Source organism: Gymnoscopelus braueri, assembly GCF_963280865.1.
Source record: "Gymnoscopelus braueri genome assembly, chromosome: 11".
Taxonomy (NCBI): Eukaryota; Metazoa; Chordata; class Actinopteri; order Myctophiformes; family Myctophidae; genus Gymnoscopelus; species Gymnoscopelus braueri.
This window is the reverse complement of record NC_137613.1, coordinates 13,659,639-13,685,930: the sequence shown is the minus strand read 5'-3', so window position 1 is coordinate 13,685,930 and position 26,292 is coordinate 13,659,639. Positions and strand designations below refer to the sequence as shown.

Here is a 26,292-nt window from a genome sequence, read left to right as displayed (position 1 = left end):
CACATGACTGTACTTGTACTGTGATGTGTCCCTACAGACGTACCTCTGAATCAACTGTTCAACGGACAGACGGAGGAGGCCACGGTCAGAGCGCCCCCTGGTGACAGCCTCGCTCCTGAGCCGGAGTCCACCAGGCTAGAGGAGGAGGACGCGACAACAGCGGGGTCAGTGGCGTCTCTGACGGTGTAGGAACCGTTGCTCTCGGACAGAAACCATGTGTCTCCATATTTTTCATCATATAAGAGTGTCACACAAAAGTAGTGAAAATAGCAGATCTACAAGAGATAGAGAGTAGATTGGCTATTATAGGCCTTGGTTGGTATATTGAGGATTTTTACTGCAATTCATAGTAGAAAAATTATTATACTTGTGTGCGTGTGTGCGTGTGTGTGTGTGTGTGTGTGCGTGTGTGTGTGTGTGCGTGTGTGTGTGTGTCTCTCATTTCCAATCTTCTTACATCCATCTGGTGTTTCAGGGCTCATGAGCGACTCCCACCTGAACCCTCGCCCAGAACTAAAGGCCCACTACCCAAGGTCTGTGCCTTCCATTTGTGACCTGTAAAATGTGTGTGTGTGTTCACATGTGAAGGAATAGTTCATTGTATCAGTAATGTCTCTCACTTCCAGCTTCATAAGGACGTGAACGGCAACTCCTCATCCACAGGTATGAAGCACACTGTCTGTCTGTCTGTCTGTCCGGCAGCGTGATTCAATCACGGGGGGTTGGGATCGGCAGTCCACGCCTCCACTAGACCAGTTGAATAATTAGGGTTTTGGGCTGTATTAGAATGTGACAACGCCCCCACCGTCCCCTCTAGTGGGGGGGGAGTCTTTGTTTTCTCGTTTTTGCATTCGGTCTTTCGCAAGGCAGGCAGGGCGGGGCTTGGTAGAATCTAGTTACCGTTAAATAATCGCTCGTCAGAAGGGTAAAAACATGGCATGCTAGTGAGCAACACAGCTGCAGCCAGTGGTGGAAAAAGTACTCACTTGTATTACTTAAGTAAAAGTATCAATACTACAATGTAGAAATACTCTGTTACAAGTAAAAGTCCAGAATTCTAAATTTACTTGAGTAAAAGTACAAAAGTATTGGTATTAAAATGTACTTAAAGTACTAAAATGTTTGAAAATAGCCGATCTACAAGATCTGCTATTTTCAAATAGCCTAGGTATAAAATAGGGCTAAAGTGGTTAATGTATGTTCTATAATATAATAATTTATATCTGCAAAGTAACTAGTAACTAAAGTTTTCAAATAAATGTAGTGGAGTAAAAGTACAATATTTGGATCCGAGATGTAGTGGAATGGAAGTAAAAGTATTGGAAATTGGAAATACTCAAGTAAAGTACAAATACCTCAAAATTGTACTTAAGTACAGTACTTAAGTAAATGTACTTAGTTACTTTCCACCACTGGCTGCAGCCACTCACATTAATAATGAGGTGTGTTAGATTTTGGCATACCCATGGCCTCGGGTGTGCCAGTGGTCAGCCTAATCTAAACACACCCATTATTCATTTTGATTAGCGGCAGCTGGTGTTGCTTACGCCAGGTCAGTATTATTATTAGCCATGCCATAAGCTCACCTACTGCTGTGGCTTTCACTTTTCACCTGAACTGGAAAACTAAACTCATCCCCCTTTAATTAAATCTCATCATTCCTCTCTCACCAGAGTGTGTACAGTAAGCACCTCTTTTCTTGTCAAACGTTCTTTGAAAATAGCTGATCTACAGTACAAGCCCCCAACACTTCGAGGAGCTTGTAGGTCTGCCATTTTAAAATAGCAAAGAAATAACTGGAAAATAACTGGAAAATAAACGAGCAGATCATCCTATTTTTAAATCTGGAATCTAGAGTTGCAATACCAGCCCTTGACAGCCCATACATCCAAACAGAAAAGTCAGATCTGATTAACCCATTAAGACCCGAGACCGATTCTATAAAATGTCTTCTAAATCCTAACCGTTTAAAAAAAAAAACACCTATGTTGCTGTCAGTGGATCTCAAACCTTTTCACGTCAAGGACCCCCCAAATTATATGTATTTGGTCGCGGACCCCCATCTCAAAATATTTTGTTCCAAGGATCCCCAGAAGCAAATATTTAAGTTACAAATGTTCGCTTAAAAATATATATATTCAAAGATTTGCACACATTTTCAAGATTTTTCAAAAATAGCAGATGTACAAGCTCATAGCGTGGCACTCTGTGCCGTGCTATGAGCTTGTATATATGCTATTTTTGAATAGCCCAAGTATACAATTATGGTATAAAGTGGTTACACTACACAGATGCGTTCCCGGTCTTAATGGGTTTAACAAAAACTTGGCAGATACAATGAGGATAATTCAAGCTGCAATGTTGGTGAGTTTTGACGTCGTTTAATACAATCAGATCAGACTTTTCTGTTTGGATGTGTCGGGTGTCAAGGGTTTGTATTGCAGTTCTAGATCCCAGACATTAAAAATAGTATGTACTGTAAGAGTTGCTTGCGGCAAGGTTTCACCCTCCTCTAAATCTCATCCTTCCTTTTCTCACCAGAGCGTATAAGCAGAAGTAACGGCCACAGAGGAGAAACAGAGGTGATTGCGACACACACACACACACACACACACACACACACACACACACACGCGCGCACACACGCACACGCACACGCACTTGCACGCACACACACGTTCTAGATTCTTTTTTTCTCCTTAAAATTTTTATCCCGCGATTTTTTGTAACCCATTTTTTTCACCCGGTGCCAATTTCCTAAGTGATCCTGGGCACTACACCAGCCCTACACCAGTATTACACCTGTCACCCCACAGTAGGGAGGCCAGGGCCGAGCTCATGCTTCCTTCAGGCATGAGAGCCAACTGACCTTCTTGTCACCTGACAGGGGGGAGTTTCCCTGGTTGGACGTAGCGCGTGGAAGGAACACGTTATTCCAACCAGTTCCCTTCCCCTCCATCAGGCGCCCCGGCTGTCATGGGGGAGGCGGTATAGTGACCAGGATTACTACATGTTTTTGTGAGGGTATTAACTACCCTAGGAGACACGGGGAGAACATGCAAACTCCACACAGAGTAGGCCCTTTCGCCAACCCCACCTAGGGTATGGGCGCTGATGACGCGGACCCATGGATTAAAGTTCTCCGTCGTGGCGACGGATTTCCGTCGTGAGGATTTTTTAGGGGTCATTTATGAGATCTGTGCAGATCTGCAAAAAAAAAAAAAAAGTGGGTGGGGGGGTATGTGTATATGCCCGCGGTGTCAATGACATGACCGAAGTCATCAAAATGTAGCCTACTTGCTATTCAAAATGATCTCCAAATTACAAAGCATCCACCATCCCATAGAATTAAAAAATAATCCATCACCAGCGATAAATATCAGCTGCTCAGAGTGCTGCGTTGGTGCTGCGTCACAACCCCTGTAACCCGACACCGTGTTTAGCCCTCAGCAATATACTTAGCTGTGTGGCGGTGTCGTGCGCGGTAAATAGCAGACCTACAAGCTCACAACAGGTCACGAACGGTACGCGTTGTGAGCTTGTAGATCTGCTATGTTTACGGCATGCATTAAGTGCTCCATTCCCAACGCTCACAACGCATCACGAACGGGACGTGTTGTGAGCTTGTAGATCTGCTATTTTTACGGCATGAAATGTTAGTTGTGTTAGTTGTGCTCCGTTCATTCTGACTTAAAGTAGCACGGATTTACCGCTGAAGTTATGGATTTTACTCTGTATGGATGGTGGCAGTGTCCAAACGATGAAATCACAGGAACAATGGAATACACTGTTGTTTTTAATCGAAAGTGGATTACACCACGTAACAGGTAGGATATAATTATTTGTTGCAGGGAAGGGAGCAGTAATTGACAATAAACGTATGCTTAGCTTACGTTCACTTGCATTAAAATAAGCAGCGGAACAATTGCTATGTTTGCCAATCAGAGAGGATTTATTTGTCACTCACAAAAAAATCAACCATACAGGTGTCAATGCCAAAACTCTGGGCGGTGTTTCATTTGTGACGGTATCATGATTGGTTTTCAAGGCAGGAGGCGGGGAGGTTTATCCACCATGCATTGCACTGTTGTGTTTATACTCCCACCTGTGGTAGCGCCGTACCGGTCAGTCGAGCATAAATCATGGAGGCGTTGGTTGTGAATGAAGGCTCTGATGTGACTGTCATTGACAGCAAACTTTAACAACAAACCGTGACTAGCAGTGTTAGTCAAATCACTGGTTCTCAACCTGTGTGTCGGGACCCACAAGGCCCAGGGGGGTCCCCACGTAATTTTTTTGTTTGGGGGGGGTCCCCAGATGACAGTAAAGTGACCATTTTTTTAAAGACCTTTTTAATACAAAAAAAAGAAGGAAGAAATGAAATATAAAATAGCATTACTGCATGAAAAGTAATCAACAAACAATAGAAATTGTAATTTGTGAAAATAGCTGATCTACAAGCTCACAACACATCATATCTCGGCATGTTGGGAGTTTGTAGATCGGCTATTTTTACTCTTATAGTGTGACACTCTTGTATGATGAAGTAGGGCAGTGGTTCCCATACTTTTTAATTTCATGGACCCCCAGTTTAATAAGCATTAGGCCACGGACCCCCATGTGATACCTCTTTGCTATCTCTGGGACCCCAATCTATACTAAGAAATCCTAACTCTGAGAGTGTACAAATGGAACACTCTCATAGTTAAAGTCATGTAACTCCTCAAGGACCCCTGGGGGTCCCCGGACCCCAGTTTGAGAACCGCTGAAGTAAGGCATTCATTTATGAAAAAACATAAAGTTGAAATATGGAAATACAAGGTTTCGGCCTGACAGCGAAGATATATATATGATTTAATCATTTGCATTTATCCATCAAAACATTATGTTTATTTGTATTTATTAATTTCCTTCACTTGCTGACGTGCTGCTGCGCAACAGGGCAGATATCCGCCAGGCCAGGTGGCCCTACCCAGGCCCATGAAATTCATAGGCAATCTACAGTAGCCAATTAGAATGAAATCTGCTAAAACTGACTCATACACTAATACAGAACCATATATAGGCAAAATATTGTCTCTGACTCTCTGTCGGTTGGGAAAACTGTTTACCTTTTATTTTAAAACAATTTCTAATGGTGAAAAAAGCCAATCTACGAGCTATAATTATTAAAAATTAAGAAATACTATATATTTTAAATAGTGAAAAATACAGAAAATAGGGGAAAATACATAAAATCTCTAATCTGTGATTCTAATGTGATTAACGTGACCCCTAGTGAAGTCCAGGGCTGAATGTGACAAATATTGAGACAAATAGGCTATAACCCAATACATAATTTTATGAAATAAATGGGTTATATTTTACAGATACAGTAGTTACACTATTCTTGTACTATATTACAATTAAATCATCCTTAACCTTCAAGTTAAATTCATTATTTCCGTGGACTTAAAAAAATCTTCGTTTTATTTGATGGCCTTCTTTTTGATTGGCCTTTATTACAGGCCCTACCAGCCTGTAGGGGGAGGTAGAGAGTCACATTATAATACCAGCCTGTAGGGGGAGGTAGAGAGTAACATATTATAATACCAGCCTGTAAGGGGAGGTAGAGAGTAAAATTATAATACCAGCCTGTAGGGGGAGGTAGAGAGTAACATTATAATACCAGCCTGTAAGGGGAGGTAGAGTGTAACATTATAATACCAGCCTGTAGGGGGAGGTAGAGAGTCACATAGTATAATACCAGTCTGTAGGGGGAGGTAGAGAGTAACATATTATAATACCAGCCTGTAGAGGGAGGTAGAGAGTAACATATTATAATACCAGCCTGTAGGGGGAGATAGAGAGTAACATATTATAATACCAGCCTGTAGGGGGAGGTAGAGAGTAACATAGTATAATACCAGTCTGTAGGGGGAGGTAGAGAGTAACATATTATAATACCAGCCTGTAGAGGGAGGTAGAGAGTAACATATTATAATACCAGCCTGTAGGGGGAGGTAGAGAGTAACATATTATAATACCAGCCTGTAGGGGGAGGTAGAGAGTAACATATTATAATACCAGCCTGTAGGGGGAGGTAGAGAGTAACATAGTATAATACCAGTCTGTAGGGGGAGGTAGAGAGTAACATATTATAATACCAGCCTGTAGAGGGAGGTAGAGAGTAACATATTATAATACCAGCCTGTAGGGGGAGATAGAGAGTAACATATTATAATACCAGCCTGTAGGGGGAGGTAGAGAGTAACATAGTATAATACCAGTCTGTAGGGGGAGGTAGAGAGTAACATATTATAATACCAGCCTGTAGAGGGAGGTAGAGAGTAACATATTATAATACCAGCCTGTAGGGGGAGATAGAGAGTAACATATTATAATACCAGCCTGTAGGGGGAGGTAGAGAGTAACATAGTATAATACCAGTCTGTAGGGGGAGGTAGAGAGTAACATATTATAATACCAGCCTGTAGAGGGAGGTAGAGAGTAACATATTATAATACCAGCCTGTAGGGGGAGGTAGAGAGTAACATATTATAATACCAGCCTGTAGGGGGAGGTAGAGAGTAACATATTATAATACCAGCCTGTAGGGGGAGGTAGAGAGTAACATATTATAATACCAGCCTGTAGGGGGAGGTAGAGAGTAACATATTATAATACCAGCCTGTAGGGGGAGGTAGAGAGTAACATATTATAATACCAGCCTGTAGGGGGAGGTAGAGAGTAACATAGTATAATACCAGTCTGTAGGGGGAGGTAGAGAGTAACATATTATAATACCAGCCTGTAGAGGGAGGTAGAGAGTAACATATTATAATACCAGCCTGTAGGGGGAGATAGAGAGTAACATATTATAATACCAGCCTGTAGGGGGAGGTAGAGAGTAACATAGTATAATACCAGTCTGTAGGGGGAGGTAGAGAGTAACATATTATAATACCAGCCTGTAGAGGGAGGTAGAGAGTAACATATTATAATACCAGCCTGTAGGGGGAGGTAGAGAGTAACATATTATAATACCAGCCTGTAGGGGGAGGTAGAGAGTAACATATTATAATACCAGCCTGTAGGGGGAGGTAGAGAGTAACATAGTATAATACCAGTCTGTAGGGGGAGGTAGAGAGTAACATATTATAATACCAGCCTGTAGAGGGAGGTAGAGAGTAACATATTATAATACCAGCCTGTAGGGGGAGATAGAGAGTAACATATTATAATACCAGCCTGTAGGGGGAGGTAGAGAGTAACATAGTATAATACCAGTCTGTAGGGGGAGGTAGAGAGTAACATATTATAATACCAGCCTGTAGAGGGAGGTAGAGAGTAACATATTATAATACCAGCCTGTAGGGGGAGGTAGAGAGTAACATATTATAATACCAGCCTGTAGGGGGAGGTAGAGAGTAACATATTATAATACCAGCCTGTAGGGGGAGGTAGAGAGTAACATAGTATAATACCAGTCTGTAGGGGGAGGTAGAGAGTAACATATTATAATACCAGCCTTTATTATTTATTAAAAAAAAATTCGCCGCCCGACAGTTCTTAGAAATTTCTGAAAGTTGGCAGCCCTGTCCCTGTCTTATTCTAGGACAGGGGTAAATTATAGTGATGGGCATATCGATACTTGTATCGATATATCGATCGATTGTCTGAATATCGTTTGGTATCGATACTTAAAAAAAAAAAACGATACTTTTTCATGTACTTCCGGTTTATCTCAATTTCCGGTTCCGGTACTTCCGTTTCCGGTTTATCGCAATTTCCGGTTCCGGTATGGCAATTTCCGGTCCCGTTTCCGGTTTGATTCTGTTTCCGGTTCCGGTATCGGTATCGGAAAATAGCCCCCAAAAATATCGGTATCGAATTGAAGAAATGTGGTATCGGCCCATCACTATAAACCGATGCAAGGTTCGGGGGTTTCCCCTTTCACAACGTCCCCCCCCCGTCTGACAATGATTTTCAGGCACCCCCCCCCCCCCATCTAAAAATCCTTTTCAGTCTTGGGATTTTTTCTGGCTTTAATCGGCGGAGGAGAAGACACGCCCCCAGTGCCCACAGCGTCCCCGGCGGGAATCGAACCCAGGACCTTCTAGCTGTGAGGCGACAGCGCTACCGACTGCGCCACCGTGCCCCTTACACGTTCTAGATTCAGTGGTGTAAAGTAACTAAGTACATTTACTCAAGTACTGTACTTAAGTACAAATTGAAGGTACTTTTACTTTACTGGAGTATTTCCAATTGTCTATACTTTTACTTCTACTCCACTACATCTCAGAGGCAAATATTGTACTTTTACTCCACTACACTTATTTGAAAACTTTTGTTACTAGTTACTTTGCAGGTATAAAGTATTACATTATAAAACATACATTAACCACTTTAGCCCTATTTTATACCGAGGCTATTTGAAAATAGCCGATCTACAAGCTCACACGATGCGACGCGTTGTGAGCTTGTAGATCTGCTATTTTCAAACATTTTAATACTTTTACTTTTGGTACTTTAAGTACATTTTCATACCAATACTTTTGTACTTTTACTCAAGTACATTTTTTATTCCGGACTTTTACTTGTAAAAGAGTACTTCTACATTGCAGTATTGATACTTTTACTTAAGTAAAACATTTGAGTACTTTTTCCACCACTGTCTAGATTAACACGTACAACCAGTGGTGGTATAAAAGCAAAGGCATGTTGATGAATTCAATACATAGGACCACAATGGAAACAAGTCCCCAGGACTTTTTTTGTGTGTCATCCTTATAGCCTTAATGTCTTACTGTACCTTGTGCTGTTTACATCTCTGACTGATCATGTGAGCAGTGGTAGAAGTATAATGTTTTGAAAAAATGGACACACTCAAGTAAAGTAAAAAGTACCTCAAAAAAGTATTCTCAAGTACAGTACAGTAAATGTACTTAGTTACTTTCCACCACTGCACACAATCTACACTAACACGTGTATCGAGGTAACCATAGTAGCCACACGATGGATTTATTGTCAATGTATATGAGAACTGTGTGTGTGTGTGTGTGTGCGTGTGTGTGTGTGTGTGTGTGTGTGTGTGTGTGTGTGTGTAGGAAGACTCTGACGGTCATGATGCAGACACTGACTCTGTCTCCAGTGGTGAGACACATCTGGATCCATCTCCCCTGAAAACAACCAGCTCTGTCGGTAGCCTACACTCCAGTTATATGGTACACACACACACACACACACACACACACACACACACACACACACACACACACACACACACACACACACACACACACACACACACACACACACACACACCTTTATTTATTTGACTATACTTGTGAGGACATTGATGGTGATTTTATGAATGCCATTAAAGTCCCATTTCTAACCTCAAATCTAAAACTGAAATATAGTCAGTCTATGTGTGTTTGTGAGCTTTTAGATCAGCTATTTTCTGTGCACGACACCAGCGTGCAACTTAGTATAAATCAGGAATATCTCTATCTCTAATCCCTAGACCTAACTTAGAAACGTAAAGGTATCTCTAAAAAAAATAATTCAACCATAAAAAAAAACAATGTCTATTCCTCATATTCTGCTATATTTGTGGGGACGTTTGGTCCTCACAAGTATAGTAATACAAGTACACACACGCACGTACCATTGATGTACGATGACTCTGCAAAGGACAATGACTCAGGCTCTATTTGCCCCTTGGGCACTCTGTGTGCGTGTGTGTGTGTGTGTGTGGTGTGCGCACACAGCTCAGCGGCAGCATGATGAGTCTGTTCAGCTCCGGGGAGTTTGGCACGGTGGAAGTGAGAGGTCGCATCCAGTTCTCATTGGTCCACGACGCGCACAAGGAGGAGCTACGGATCCGCGTGTGTCGCTGCGAGGACCTGGCGCCCGCACACAAGAACCGCTCCGACCCGTGAGTCACTGCGCTTTGTATCGCTGTGCTTGTGACTGGGCTTAGATGTCCCCACAAGTATAGTAGAATTTGACAAAGAAGATGAGGACCATTTTCCTGGTCTTCCTCGGAAGAGAAATGGCTGTTGTTTTATGTTTATCCCATTAACACATTCATTCACTGCCAGGTGCTATGTATCAGTTTTCTTTAGCTTCTGTACGTTTCTTTTTAGTCACGTAATATTTAGCATCAGTATGATCTATCCCCTGATGGTTGCTAATCATGGAGGAATGTCATTGCGACGTCCCGTTCGTTTGTTAGACGCTGTTAAAAATAGCATGTTTCGCCAAAAATGCATAGTAAACCACAGGAGCCGAGATACAGGTTATTTCCCAAATAAATTAACCAGGAAGTGAATGGAGCAGTAAATCTTCAGATCGCGTTATCTCCTGGTTCTGTGAGAAGAAAAAAAAATCTATTAACGTAGATGATGATTGGCAGGGAATGTGTTAAGACCTAAGGCCGATTCTACAAATGCCTTAAGGGTCAGATTTAAGGGATAGGGTTAATATGTCTGATTCATACTCGGGTGTCGTGCACCGAAAATGGCAGATCTACAAGCTCACAGCGTGTGGAAGCGTTGTGAGCTAGTGCTGTAGACTGGCTGTAGTTAAGCTCTGTGTTCCCACCGAAATAAAATATTGCGCGCTTGAAATAGGCGCTTGAATCGCTGCTTCACTTTGGTCGCTGGGTGTTGTGACAGCAGGGACGTGCTGGCCACTGGGAAATTTGGGACAATTCCAGAAAGGCCTCTCCATTCCAGGCCGACCAGGCTAGCCGTTAAAAAAAAAACGGCCGAAATTAAGAACCGTCCGGCCGTTTAAAAAAAATCCGGGCCTCTCTATCTGAGATTCCCAGGCTGAATTAGGGGCCCAGCACGTCCCTGTACACAGATTACAGGTTAAACTGCATGCTACACAGGTTACATGTTTAACTGCATGCTACACAGGTTACATGTTAACTGCATGCTACACAGGTTACATGTTAAACTGCATGCTACACAGGTTACATGTTAAACTGTATGCTACGCAGGTTACAGTACATGTTAAACTGCATGCTACACAGGTTACACGTTAAACTGCCTGCTACACAGGTTATGTTAAACTGTATGCTACACTGGTTACATGTTAAACTGCCTGCTACACAGGTTACATGTTAAACTGCATGCTACACAGGTTACATGTTAAACTGCATGCAACACAGGTTACATGTTAAACTGCATGCTACACAGGTTACATGTTAAACTGCATGCTACACAGGTTACATGTTAAACTGCATGCAACACAGGTTACATGTTAAACTGCATGCTACACAGGTTACATGTTAAACTGCATGCTACACAGGTTACATGTTAAACTGCCTGCTACACAGGTTACATAATAAACTGCATGCTACACAGGTTACAGGTTAACAACTTTGATCATGGAGAGGGCCACTATATTTCCACACTCACTCCAGACGGCCACATTGCATATACTGTCGGGCCTTCTATGTCACACAAAAGTAGCAAAAATAGCAGATCTGCAAGCTCAAAACGTGTCGCAGTGCGACACGTTTTGAGCTTGTAGATCTGCTATTTTTGTATTGGAATTCAGATTTTTTTGTGCTATTTTTGAATTGGAATCCTGAAAAGTAAAACTTGTATTTAATTTCAAATGCATGTAGTTATACTTATGTTAACTTTATGAACTTAAATACAAATACATTGGGCATAAAAAAGATAATTAGAATTGTAATACTAGTCATTAAGCTACTAATAGACTAAAGTAATTAATGCGGGTCATGAATTGTAACAGCTGAAATCAGAAGTGAAGGTGAGGGCCGCATGTGGCCCCCGGGCCGCCAGTTGCCCATGTATGGAGTCACTCGTAACGTTGCCAAAGACATTGTCAGATGTCATGAAAGCTGTGAGGACGCTGTGAAGAACACCCTGCTCTACTTCACCATTTTGAGGTTCACACGGAACAGTGTTCTCACGCATGTTGAAGTACTATGTGTCTAGTCAGGAGTTTTTACTTCTCCAAAACTGCACAGAGCTGGCTGACCATGTCAATGACGATGTCTGGGTTGTGAGCTGAACAGAATTTTAAAGTTCTATGCAAGGCCACAATGCACACGCCATTCACGTTTCTGTATGACAGAATGGAAAGCATTCTAAAAAATAAGAATACACAGTATGGGCCGGGGTCCTTCTTCATCTCTCTATCAGCTAGGGGGTCCTTGACCTGAAAAACGTTGAAGACCCATCTACATAAAAGCGGAAATACGTCATCCAGGCGCACAAACCTACCCAACTATACTGCCCTGCCAAGGCAAAGTGCAGTAACTACGAAACAAAAAATCACTGAAAAATGGGTTTAAAAGTGATTCAACTGGTCAGCCAAATGAGATATCGGCATATAAGTGATATTACGCTAATTGTACATCTGTTCTTGAGGTAATTGTTTATCCCCCAAAATCACAAAGGCTAATTTGACCTTTGGGTTACACAAATAAGTCGATGTGTCCAAAAACGTAGTTACTGCACTTTGGCTTGGCAGGGCAGTATACCCCCAACCCTGTGAGACCGTGTTGGTGTGAAGGACAGTAGCAATTTAGGCAACATAAGTTAAACCAGTCTAGCAAAAGTGTACATACTTCATATAATTACAAATATGAACGATAATGATTCATAGATAAGCCCCAATAAAAAGCCCGTCAACAGAACCTACTGTAGCAAGTTCACACTTTTGAGTGTTACTTGCATAGTCTAAATGTAAACCACACTTAACACCCACATATGTCTGAGAAACGTTTACATTTCCTTCTTCTGCTGCGTGTTTTTAAAAGTGTTGCATAGCGAGTGCTGACGACTTTATTTGCTATTTTCGTGCCTTTTATACTTGGAGACTGCCATGCTCAACTAAAACGTTTTCAGCGTTTTCAAACAAAGCGACCTAACCTACATTGTATTGAATGAGAGCAGGGTGGAGAGCAACTGTGGTTCAGCAAGACCGATATTTAAATAAGAGAAGGACAATTGCTCCTGTGAAAGCAAACGGGCAGGTGCTCAAGCTCTGGTTGGATCCTGTGTGTGCACAGGTTAAACTGCATGCTACACAGGTTACAGGTTAAACTGTATGCTACACAGGTTACATGTTAAACTGCATGCTACACAGGTTACATGTTAAACTGCATGCTACACAGGTTACATGTTAAACTGCATGCTACACAGATCACGTTAAACTGTATGCTACACAGGTTACAGGTTAAACTGTATGCTACACAGGTTACAGGTTAAACTGCATGCTACACAGGTTACATGTTAAACTGCATGCTACACAGGTTACAGGTTAAACTGTATGCTACACAGGTTACATGTTAAACTGCATGCTACACAGGTCACGTTAAACTGTATGCTACACAGGTTACAGGTTAAACTGCATGCTACACAGGTTACATGTTAAACTGCATGCTACACAGGTCACGTTAAACTGTATGCTACACAGGTTACATGTTAAACTGCATGCTACACAGGTCACGTTAAACTGTATGCTACACAGGTTACATGTTAAACTGCATGCTACACAGGTCACGTTAAACTGTATGCTACACAGTAGTGATGTGCGGGTCAGGTTTTTTCATGACCCGCCCCGCCCCAACCCGCGACGGAACCCAACCCGCCTCAACCCGCGACCCGCGACCCCATATAAATCTATGGCTCAACCCGCCCCGCGACCCGCGGTGGGAATATGAATATATATTATATAGCGCTCTTTTAAGTACCCAAAGTCCCTTTAAATGTCTACAGTAGCACAACATTGTCATGGGCTGAATAAACAAGCATGTTGTTCAAAATAGGGTTTTTTTTTTTTTTTTGCGTGTGAGAGCGGCTGACCCGCTCACCCGTAGCCCGCATAATTTCCTCTGAAATCCTGACTCGACCCACCCGCGCCGCGGGTTGACCCGCGGGTCCCGCGGGTTACGGGTCGACCCGCTCATCACTACTACACAGGTTACAGGTTAAACTGCATGCTACACAGGTTACATGTTAAACTGCATGCTACACAGGTTACATGTTAAACTGCAAAAAATCCGGGCCTCTCTAGCCTGAATTAGGGGCCCAGCACGTCCCTGTGTGACAGGACAACACCTAGCCTGGTTCCAGACGAGTCTGCCATTGCAAAAAAAAAAAAGCCCTCTGCAGATTAGGTCTGGCCCCTCTCAATAGAGATTTTATTTCTCTCCCTCCGAAGTCGTGAGGGACCAATCAGAGCCCAGTGTGCAAATATGGGGCAGGTTTATCGCCAGAGGATTTTTTTTAATTTTCCCCCTCGGAAATACAGGATCCACACAATAATATCTAATTATATCTAATATCCAGAGTAATATCTACACAGTGATATTAGTCTGGCCATGCCAGGCTAGACCAGAGCTGAGCCAAACATTTTTGGCTCAGCTCGCCCCGGTAAATAACCTTTTTCATCCACGGCGCCCTTGAATTACTTTGTTACTTTATAGCACCTTTGTCATATTAACGGGACGTAAATATGTAAATCTTTCCCCCCAAAATACAGTATATCACGAGGAAAATTGGAGAGAATATTTGTTTACATTATTTAGGACAGACAGAGCATTTTTATGTTTTATGTTTTAACACTTTTATAGTTGGCGTTTAACCACTTAAATCCCAGCATTCCTATTCCTGGGGGGAATATTCACCAAAAATAGCCGATCTACAAGCTCGTTGTGACGCGTTGTGAGCTTGTAGATCTGCTATTTTTGGTGAAGAGACTTGGTGTACTGTAGGCTAACCACTTAGGAAGTGACATTGATAAATTCCAAATATTATATATACTTGCGTCAAGGCACCCTAGGGTGCCGCGGCACCCACTTTGAGAAGCCCTGGGCTAGACGACACCCAGTGTGTTCAACGAATCGACCTCATGCATGCTTGTCAATCACTGTACACATACTATGGAATAAAACAGTACCGAATTCTAACGTTTTAATCTAGCAGTTTTATGTGTGAAAATAAGAAAGATTGAGCAGCTATGTTCTATTTCATGACTGTACATGTATGCCTGGGGACGACTGATGTCACGTCGGGAGAAAGAACGCAGTTTGTTGACTCAAATACCCTTTTACAAGGTTTGTTTTGTCTGCAGGCACGTACAGTACAACAGACATCAAATGAACACATGCAGGGACCCCTCCAGCGTTAATTTACCAGTGTTAAACTCTGGGAGTGTGATTCAATGACCCAAAACGGCTCTTTCAAGAGCCACCCGCTTATTACTGTTGAACATAATTATTCTGTGGATTGTCTGCAGTTTGATTTGTAAAAAATATAAATAAATAGAGGGGGGGCATAATTGATACTTTTCTCTTTTGGGTCTCAAGATGAACACGTTTTGGAATCCCAGCTCTGCAGTGCCAGTATTTCACTCACATTTGCCCCCAAAATGTGCGAACTGGAAAAATAAATTACGCACACAGTGTGCGAGTACAGATTACCAACCTACCATTATCTTTTCAGTCCAAAGTAAAAAATAATTCATTCAAAGTAAGGTCACACCGCACTTTTATTTATACCTATGGGGCGGAATCTGCCAATGCTTTGTCAATACAAATGTGTGGATTCATGGTCTTGTGCAACTTTCACTCGAATCCACACATTTGCATTGACAAAGCATTGGTAGATTCCGCCCCATAGGTAAGATAAAAGTGCGGTGTGACGTGCCCTAATTCAAACTTTTGGCAGTGGTGGAAAAATTACTCAAATGTTTTACTTAAGTAAAAGTATCAATACTGCATTGTAGAAATACTCTGTTAGAAGTAATAGTCCGGAATTCAGAATTTACTTGAGTAAAAGTACAAAAGTATTGGTATCAAAATGTACCAAAAGTAGAAAGTACTCAGTCATTATGCAGAATGTCCCATTTCACAAGTTTTCAAATGTATAAAAATCTTTTGAAAATACCAGATCTACAAAAAGTACAAATACCTCAAAATTGTACTTAAGTACAGTACTTACATGTACTTAGTTACTTTCCACCACTGCTTTTTGGTAATCAGAATCCTCCATTATAACTTAAAAAAAAACGCAAGCAATCCCAAAACAGTTTTGGAGAGTTATAATTGCGTATTGGCATAGGAGAGAGAGACAGAGTGAGTGAGTGTGAGAGAGGGGTAGAAACAAGAGTGAGTGGGAGGGAGAGAGAGAGAGAGGGAGAGAGAGAGAGCTTGCAGCCACAACAATGACTTTTTCTAAGAAACACTAATTTCTAGTGAAAGAACCTCATGATAGATAAGATGACTGACATCCTTTTATTGAGAGTTTTGTTATTATCTGTGTTGAACGTGACACACTTGAAACAAAAACAAGACAAATTTACACGCCTTCTGGCAGTGGGAAAAGGAGTCAATCGCCTATTTTGGTGGGGTTTCCTGCAGTACATATAGAAAAAGCTGCATATGTCCTAATTGTGGTGAGAAAAAGCATTTTTTTCCCAGTATGGTATGGAGATTTATTTGCTCTCACGCAGGCGCAGAACAGCGCCATCAGCTGGCCCTCAGCTGTAGTCCGTGTGCGGTGTGTGTGTTTGGAGCAACGTTTAACCCCTTTAACCCCTTTACTTCGTTAACCGGAGTCCCCCAGGGGTCTATACTAGACCCCCTACTTTTCCCCCCTCTACACCAAATATCTTCAGCGAAAATAGCCGATCTACAAGCTCACGACTTTGTAGATCGTCTATTTTTGCTTTATATATTTCACCCCCAGAATAGGGATGCTAGGGTTTCAATGCACGTGAGATGTCATCTGATCTGGTCCTTAGTGTGTAGGGGCCTTTAAATGCATCTGTGTATACGTCCGTGTGTGTAACAACCATTTACTGTGAATACTTGCATGCTGTAAGTGTGTTTGTGTTGCAAGGCTTTACTGTAAATACTTGCAGAAGTGTGGCTATGAGCTCATGCTGACAATATACATCAAATGTATGTGTGTGTTACAGATATGTCAAAACCTATCTGTTGCCAGACAAGTCGTCTCACAGTAAAAAGAAAACGTCCGTCCGGAAGAAGACATTAAACCCAGTCTACGACCAGACACTCAGGGTAAGGCTATTACAGTGTATATTAACTCATTGAGTGCCAGAATTGCCAGAATTATTTCAGAATGATGTTGTCCCAGTGCGAGTTTTTTTCAAAGTAAAAGAAAAGTGCTTAGGAAGCGAGATACAGCCTTTTTCAGTTCTAAGTTAAACAAGGAGTGGATGGAGCTGCAAATCTTCAGATGATGATATCTTGGGTTCTGAACATGTTTTAAAACATATATATATTTTTTTACTATTTTTTCAAAAACACGTCAAACACGTCGTTGGCACGTTGCGCCATAGCGGTAAAAACACGTGAAATACGTTAATGGCACTCAATGAGTTAACCCATTAAGACCTGAAGCCGATTCTACATGTCTCCTAAATCCCAACAGTATTCTGAAAAACCTATGATTCTATATCAGTGGTGCTCAATCTTTTTCATGTCAAGGACCCCCAAAATTTTATGTATTTGGCCGCGGACCCCCATCTCAAAATATTTTGTTCCAGGGACCCCCACAGAAGCAAAGATTTGAGTTAAAAATGTTAGCTTTAAAAATATATATATTCAAAGATTTGCACACATTTTCACGATTTTTCAAAAATAGCAGATCTACAAGCTCGTAGCGCGGCACTCGGTGCCGCGCTACGAGCTTGTAGATCTGCTATTTTTGAATAGCCAAAGTGTAAAATAATGCTTTTTTAGCTCAAATCTAAAAATGACACAGATGCTTCTTCAGGTCTTAATGGGATAATATAGTCCACACTCCTTTGTGTGGTATTTGTCACTGTATATTTGCATACAGTGAAATTAGGTATATCTGCATTTAAGCCATCACGCTGTGAATCACCTTTTTATATACGTAACATGATCCGTTCCTACATTGACACATTGTGATGTGTTTACATTACAGTATAGCATGAGCGAGGCAGAGATGAAGAGTCGCACGCTGAACGTGTCGGTGTGGCACGCGGAGGCCCTGGGCAGGAACGTCTTCCTGGGCGAGGTGGAGCTGACCCTGGCCTCCTGGGACTGGACCTCCACGCAGCCCCTCTGGCACGACCTGCAACCACGGGTAGGTGCTATAGGGTGTAAAGTAGGTAGAAAGTAGGTAGCTGATATTATTGCACTTTTCACCTTAGCGCTAGGTATGCTCTTAGTTACTTGTTTTAGAAGAGAATGCACTTAAGACTTCTGGTGATTAGTAGTTTCGTTCCCTACCTACTGTATGTTGAATGCACTTATTGTAAGTCGCTTTGGATAAAAAGCGTCTGCTAAATGACTGTTATGTAATGTAAGTAACTAAGTACATTTACTTAAGTACTGTACATCATTTTGAGGTATTTGTTCTTTACTGGAGCATTTCCAATTTCCAATACTTTTACTTCTACTCCACTACATCTCGGATCCAAATATTGTACTTTTACCACTACTATTTTTCCTGTCCTTTATAATTGTGTAGGCTTACATGAGAGAACATTAAACGATACAGTGAGTGGCCTACTAGTACGACATAAGGGACAAAAAAATTAATAAAGTTGACATGCAGCTGGGAAATCATTAGAGGCAGCTGTGCATTATTGATCAAATAAGCAGATTCCAGCCCAGGAGGAGAGAGTCGGCATAGGATGACAGAGAGAGAGAGAGTCAAAACAGGAGAGAGAAGGTACCAGAATGCCTTTTCTTTTCTTTTTTTCCGTGTCTTAACTCACTGAGTGCCAGAATTATTTCTGGCTATTTCTGGCCTGTACGATTTTGTTTTTTGTTTTTTTCAAAGTAAAAAAAAAGTGCTTGGGAAGCGAGATACAGCCTTTTTCAGTTATAAGTTAAACAAGGAGTGGAGGATGGAGCTGCAAATCTTCAGATAATGATATCTTGGGCCCGTGCTTCACTAGTATAGTGGCCACCTACGTCACACAGATATGGAAAGTAAACCGGAGATGGCGTGTCTTTCTTTTCTTTTTTTGTCTTGGGGTGTACCTCCATGAATTGAGTACGTGAGGACCCCAATTGAAACAAGCCAGTAGGTTTTTCATTTGGGCTTTTCTATCCTATTTAGTTGACCTTGTATTTTGAACTGTACTTCTATGGGCTTTTTTCTCTGCAAACTTCTAAATAAAGTATTCAATCAATCAATCAATCAATCAATCAAACCTAATAAAGTGGTTGTTGAGTATACATTTGTGTACAGACATGATGCACGCACGCCTGTAGGTTTCAGATGTTCTCTAGCTCACTCAACAGGACGTCCAGGTATTGGTAGCGGGTTGTCTGGGTTTACACAGACGTCATGTGGAAGACGAGCTGTACTAGGAGGTGAGCTCTGTCTGTCTGAGCTCTGTCTGTCCTGTCTGTCTGTCTGGGAGAGACGGAGAGGCACGCTGTGTGAATTACAACTAAGCTTTTATGTAACCTTAGTCTCCTCCTCCTGCTCCATGTGTTCTCTACTTTTCCTTTGCTTTCCTTTCTTGTCTTTTTCTCTCTCTCTCTCCCTGTGGAGTCGGTGCTGTCTTGCTTACTCATGCCACCGCAGTAACCTCTCCCTCTCTCTCTGTCTCTCTCTGTCTCTCTCTCTCTCTCTTGTCCCCACCCCCCACCTCCTTCTTCCCATCAGGTTCAGTTGAACCCAGACTCCATTAGCAGTCGTGGGACCGTCTTCCTCTCTATCAAGTTCACCCCAGCGGGCTCGGAGGGTGAGTGTGAATGCAGTGCACCACCATAACTACTGCACGTGCGTCATACAGACGTGTTAACTGCATAGAGCTGCTTGAGCCTATATAACACACTGCCTTTTAAGGTGTTGGGGCGATATGACGTCAAATCATTGTCACGATTTGAGCTGGGTATATGAAATGCATCCCTCTGCATTTATCCAGCCAAACTATCAGGAGCAGTGGGGGCTGTTAATTAGAGTTAGGTTTACAATTGTGAAAAGGATTCCGGTTGGGATTAGGCATTTCGTCTCTGTCGAGTGTGAAACCTCATATGTCCAAAACTGTATAATATGTACAAATTTAAAAGCATCAAAAGTAGCAGATCTACAAGCTCGAAAAGTTTCGAGCTTGCAGATCTGCTACTTTTGACGCTTTTGTGTGACGCTGTAGTATGATCAAGTAAGGGCGTTAATTTACCAAAAAACACAAAAAGTTTAAATATGGAGATATGAGGTTTCTGCCAGACGGCAACGATTTATAGGTTAGATTTAGGGGTTATTATGCCTGACACCACTGCGTTACTAAGTATAACTCTGGCTTTAAGGTTAGCGTTAAAAATGTCTAAAGAATGATTCAAAAATTGTATCTCTAAAACTGCCATCAAAGTTTGTCCTGTGTGTGTGTGTGTGTGTGTGTGTGTGTTGTACATGAAGGAGGTGGTGTTCCTCAGACAGGAGAGCTCCACATCTGGCTGAGGGAGGCGCAGGGCCTCCTGTCCGCCAAAGGAGGACCGGTGGATTCATTTATCAGAAGGTGGGTGAGCGAGTGTGGAGGTTTGCACAGTGTTCTGTTCTGCACAGTGGTCATTTGACTCAGAGGCCCGGGTGTACACATTTCTACGAAATTGACCCATCCATTTGGTTCTATTTGTACAATCTGTATATTGATGCTGTCGGGCAGAAACCTCTTGTGTTTTTTTTCCGTAAATTTGACGCCCTACTTGATCGCGACATGTTTTGAGCTTGTAGATCTGCTGCTTTTGCTATTATTGAATCTGAATCCTGAAAAGTACCACTTTTGGACGTAATGAGGTTTCCACCCGACAGAGACAACATACAGGCACTTCATTGACCCCAAATCTCTTCACTGAAAATAGCAGATTATTGGGAGTTGGAGATTCAAATGTGAGCCTGTGCTGAGCCATGAAACTGAGTGGGTCATATCACAAAGATGTATCAGCAGTAGGGGGCGCAAGAGGGTTCACTGGTCTGACCTTGATGGAGGTGCTGTGGGCTTAATTCAGCCACACTTCTTCGATCAGAGATAATCCTGCTCTCACCAGGCCACCCTCTTCAGCTAGAATCTAAAGCAGCTCCTCACACTGGTACCATCCTTAGTTTAAACCCACATGAACCCTATAGTGTCCCTATTCTGGGCAATTGGAAAATGACGATGTGTTGTGAGCTTGTCTAGAGATTTGGTGTAAATGGGGAAAAAAGGGGCACAAAGTACAGACCCCTGGGGGACCCCCCGGTCAACTAACTTAAGTCTTCACATAATTGGTCCTCACTAATTCTCATTATAATGGCCCCCCGTTTCCGTCGACTCACTCTTGCGTCTCATTGGTTCAGAAACCTTGCCTACCAATGACGTCATCGGTGGGGGGGATTCCAAGCTATTGGAAAGTAACAGCCTTTCTCTTCCTGGAAAGTTATCACGCTGAAATAGAAGCCATCGTTCTCGCGTCGATACAAATCGAATCATGTAGATCCTCGGGATCCACATGGGACCGGCCGTGGCTCCGATTTTAAGCCACGCCGAAAATAGCATGTGTAAAAATGCTCACAAACGTGTCATACTTTTCACAGAGGGACCCATACTGTAAATGAGACCATGTGGCAAAAGCTTAAGCTTCCTTTAAGCCATTAAGACCGGGAATACATCTGTGTCATTTTAAGATTTATTTTCCATTAAAAAATAGCAGATCTAGATCTGCTACAGTATATATTTTTTAATAGTGGACATTTTGTGCAAATCTTTGAATAAATATACATATATATATATAACATTTTTAACTCCGATCTGTGCTTCTGACGGGTCCCTGGAACAAAATATTTTGAGATGGGGGTCCGCGGCCAAATACATATCATTTTGGGGGTCCTTGACATGGAAAAGTTGGATCACCACCAGTGGCGTTTGGTGGAGTCTAACGTTGACCGGGCCAGAACCGGGCCAGAACCGGTTTGACGGCTAAACTGTTTTTTAATGGCCACTCATTAACAATTCGGCCGAATGCAAATGAGCCCCAGTTGAAAACAAAGGCAACTTTCTGTGGTCGGCTACAACAGAATAGGGTGAGAGGCTGCTAATGTTGATTTTTAGTTTTTTTCCCCTGGATCTTGCCCCTACACAGGGACAAGCTGGGTTTACAGACCGGGCCATGGCCTCGTTGGCCCCAATGACGATATGTGCCTGATCACCACTGATATAGAAACATACTGTTAGGATTTAGATTTTTGTTTTCTAGATATGTATTTGAACGCGGACCCCCGTCTCAAAATGTTTTGTTCCGGGGACCCCCAGAAGCAAAGATTTGAGTTACAAATGTTTGCTTTAAAAATATATATTCAAAGATTTACAAAAAAATGTCACGATTTTTCAAAAATAAATAGCAGATCTTCAAGCTCGTAGCGTGGCACTCGGTGCCGTGCTATGAGCTTGCAGATCTGCTATTTTTTAATAGCCCAAAGAAATCAAACAATGACACAGATGCGTTCCCAGATTGAATGGGTTAATTACAGATCTTCCTCCTCCACCCACACACACAGTCTGTTGACATTTTCAAACGTCTTCCTGTTTGTGAGGAAAACACTCTGGTGTCATGACTCCTCTTCTCTCAAAAACCTAACCCTATCTCCGCTTGCGGGAAAAAAGGAAGCTCCATTCTGTCCTGGAAGAGGCAGTTATTTCTTTTTGAGGTTCCCGTCTCTTCAAGGTCCCGTAACTGACAGCCTTTTATATTACAGGAACTGGGTTTAGTTCAAAGAATTCTGAGAGTTTCAGTCGGGAAAAAATAATGTAACATGTTCGATAACGGGAATAATTAAATTCTGATAATGTGAACTCATGGTTGAATCGTTTTGATTAAAGCCCCATTCCGCTTCTTAACCCATTAAGACCGGGGAAAGCGATCTGTGTCATTTTTTTTATTTCTTGGGGCTATTGAAAAATAGCAGATCTACAAGCTTGTAGATCTGCTATTTTAGAAAAATCATGATTTGTTTTTGTTGCAAATCTTATGGGGATCTCTGGGGATTCTACAAATGTCTTCTAAATCCTAACAGTAAAACAATTTAAATATGTTGCTATAATATCAGTGGTTCTCAAACTTTTTTCATGTCAAGGACCACCCAAAATGATATGTATTTGGCCACGGACCCCCATCTCAAAATATGTTGTTCCAGGGACCCCCCCAGAAGCACAGATCGAAGTAAAAAATGTTCGCTTTAAAACATATATATATGCTCAAGCTCATAGCACGGCACTCGGTGCCGCGCTTGTAGCTTGTAGCTTGTAGATCTGCTATTTTTGAATAGCCCAAAGAAATCTTAAAATGACACACAGATGCTTTCCCGGTCTTAATGGGTTAATGTTTGACATAGTGCAGAGCACTGCCTGAAAGAAAGAAAGAGAAGATGGATGGATAAGATAAAAAAATACTAATGGCTGTCATAACTTGAGTGCAGTATTATTAGGGCTTGATGTATACGTTGTTGTGCAATGGTGTCGAGTGCCAAAAGCGGATCAATAAACTCACAACACGTTCTACGAGCTCGAAGAGCTGTTTATGACGCCATCGACTTCTAACATCACAGGTTTACAGGTGTGAATAAGAGGGTGAAATTAGTTTTTCAATAAAGGTTCCCCATCATTTGTAGTTTTCAGGAAAGGGAAGAAGAATATATAGAAAGAAAAAGGAGAACAGGTGAATATTACTGATATTAGTAGAGTAAGATACATACATATATGCATACATACCTATATGTGTATGTACATACATGCATGCATACTTACATATATACATGTACGTACATACATACATGCATATGTGTGTGTACTTACGTACGTACATACATAGGGTGTATGGTAAGGAGAAATTGCACGAGGCAGTTAAAATAGCAGCAGATATAGTAGCAGATATATATATATACATCCATGAGGGTGTATCAATAGAATAGTAACAGATATGGGGCCCCTATGTTCGCCGGTGCCTTAACCATTTCCCTAAACTTCTTTGCCATTTTACACTATTTTTAAAAACATTTTCAAATAGTTCAACTAGCCGATCTACATCGACACTTGTGAGCTTGTAGATCGGCTATTTTAACTATTTGATTTTTTTTTTTTTAATAGTAAAAAATGGCAAAGAAGTTTAGGGATAAAGGGTAAGGCACTGGCGAAAATAGGGCCCATTGAACATAGACCTCTATGCATATCGTTGCTGTTGCGCAGAACCTCTTATCTCCAGTTGCCGTAATTGATCACACTACAGCTTCACACAAAAACAGCAAAAGTAGCAGATATACAAGCTCGAAACGCTAGAGCTTGTAGATCTGCTACTTTTGCCGTTTTTACATTTGAATCATGAAAATTAACAGATGTGGACTGATTTGGAGGGTTCCACCCGACAGAGACGATTATAGTCTCGCGTGCGTCATACAACAAAGTATTTAAAAAAAGGCTTTAACCCACTGTTTTCCCCCACCTCCTCCTCCAGCTACATCCTGCCGGACGCCAGCCGCCAGAGCGGACAGAAGACGCGGATGGTGAAGCGCTCCATCAGCCCCACCTACAACCACACCATGGTGTACGACGGCTTCCAGAGCGGCGACCTGAGAGAGGCCTGCGCCGAGCTGACCGTCTGGCACCGCGAGGGCCTGAAGACGCACTGCCTGGGAGGGATGCGCCTCAGCCCCGGGACAGGTGAGGAGGGGGGGTGCAGTATTGTGTTCTACGAATATATGTTATGTATACGTAGTATGCCCTCTGTGAAAATGTTAAAACAAAATTGTGTACCACCTGCTAACCGTCCTTGCTAGCGTTTTTTCTGAAACGCAGGAGGAGGGGCTGGAGCTAGCAAGAATGTTCACTTCAGTAGCCTTTTCAGGTGATAATGTAGCGTCCGACAGGAAGGCTTAGGTGTATGCCTGTTCAGGTGATAATGTAGCGCCCGACGGGAAGGCTTAGGTGCAGTGGCGCAGCCGGAACGATAGTATAGGCTGTGCCTAGGCAGGAGCGGGTGGGCGTGCATGCACGCGCGCGGCGCGCGTGCATGTGTCCCCGACCCGCGCGCGCAGCGCTTTTTTGTTACTTTATTTCGGGGTTAGGGTTATGTTATTTAATTCTTATTTTTGCCTGATTTTACAGATTTTTTTTTAATTAATTTTTTTTAAATAAAAATTTAAAAAAAAACGGCCCAGGCCCACCCATGGCTGCGCCCCTGCTTAGGTGTATGCCTGTTCAGGTGATAACGACCGCTGGCCAACACGTCTAAAGGCTAAAAGCAGCTCCAAAGTGGCTGAGCTACAGGGTGATTAACATTAGAAACAGTAATCTGAAATCAGATTACAGCAATCTGTACAAAGCATATCGTTATAGTAATTGTACCCAGTCTTACTACTGCATGCTCTCGCTTATGTGTGGCTGCATGTATTATCCCATTCAATTCGGGAACGCATCTTTGTAATTTTTAGATTTTAGCCATAGCCATTATTTTATACTTTGGGCTATTCAAAAATAGCAGATATACAAGCTCATAGCGTGGCACCGAGTGCCACGTTATGAGCTTGTATTTTGAAAAATCTTGACATTTTATAAATAATTATATGTATTTTTAAAGCGAATATTTGCAACTCAAATCTTTGCTTCTAGGGGCGTCCCTGGAACAAAATACTTTGACACCCACCAGCGGGCCGGGCCCGTTGTTTAATTTTTTTTAACCATATCCCTAAACCTATCCTCAAACCCCTAAATGCCTAATGCTAACCCTGACCCCAACCTGAATCTTTCACTAATTGGAACCTTAGCTCTAAACAACTTCCTTGGCCATGAAAATGTCCCTTTTCCCTCAAGGGGACCAGAACAGTGTTGAGTTTTTTTGGTCCACACACTGCCCAAACCTGGTGTTTCACTCCCTCTAGTGGGCACAGAAGGCCATGACGTGTAAAGTCATGACATGCAAAGCATGATAACAAATAACATAATCACCAGTGTTGTATTGGTGATTTTGTTAGTGGTGGGACGCTATTTTAAAGACGTCACACGCACGTCACTTAACACCGACACTACAGGTCACACAATGGACAATTAATATGCATCTATGCTCATTCTACAGTACAGAAGAAAAAAAACCTATACTACACAAGTTGTTAGTATTAGGTTAATAGTACACAAGAATAGCAAACAGGAAATGATTTTGTGGGAACATAACTTTCACATCATGTTGTGCTGATGTCTACATACATACAGTACATTGTACAATATCCTGTACTTCCTCTGTGTTAAGCAGTGTCTACTGCACAGTTAAATGCTCACTGTTAA

The 26,292-nt window shown here is 42.1% G+C and overlaps 1 protein-coding gene across 1 annotated transcript in view; it reads left to right on the top strand.

Moving 5' to 3' along the window:
• Window positions 1-26,292, top strand: part of LOC308096057 (synaptotagmin-like protein 1) — a 40,657-nt gene that overhangs the window by 10,446 nt on the left and 3,919 nt on the right. The window contains exons 4-14 of the mRNA XM_080443337.1: window positions 38-164; window positions 476-533; window positions 627-663; window positions 2,542-2,582; window positions 9,090-9,206; window positions 9,756-9,922; window positions 16,957-17,059; window positions 17,952-18,113; window positions 19,653-19,731; window positions 20,406-20,505; window positions 24,470-24,675. Coding sequence (XP_080299463.1) covers window positions 38-164; window positions 476-533; window positions 627-663; window positions 2,542-2,582; window positions 9,090-9,206; window positions 9,756-9,922; window positions 16,957-17,059; window positions 17,952-18,113; window positions 19,653-19,731; window positions 20,406-20,505; window positions 24,470-24,675 — 1,197 coding nt within the window. The remainder of the gene's footprint in view (window positions 1-37; window positions 165-475; window positions 534-626; window positions 664-2,541; window positions 2,583-9,089; window positions 9,207-9,755; window positions 9,923-16,956; window positions 17,060-17,951; window positions 18,114-19,652; window positions 19,732-20,405; window positions 20,506-24,469; window positions 24,676-26,292) is intronic.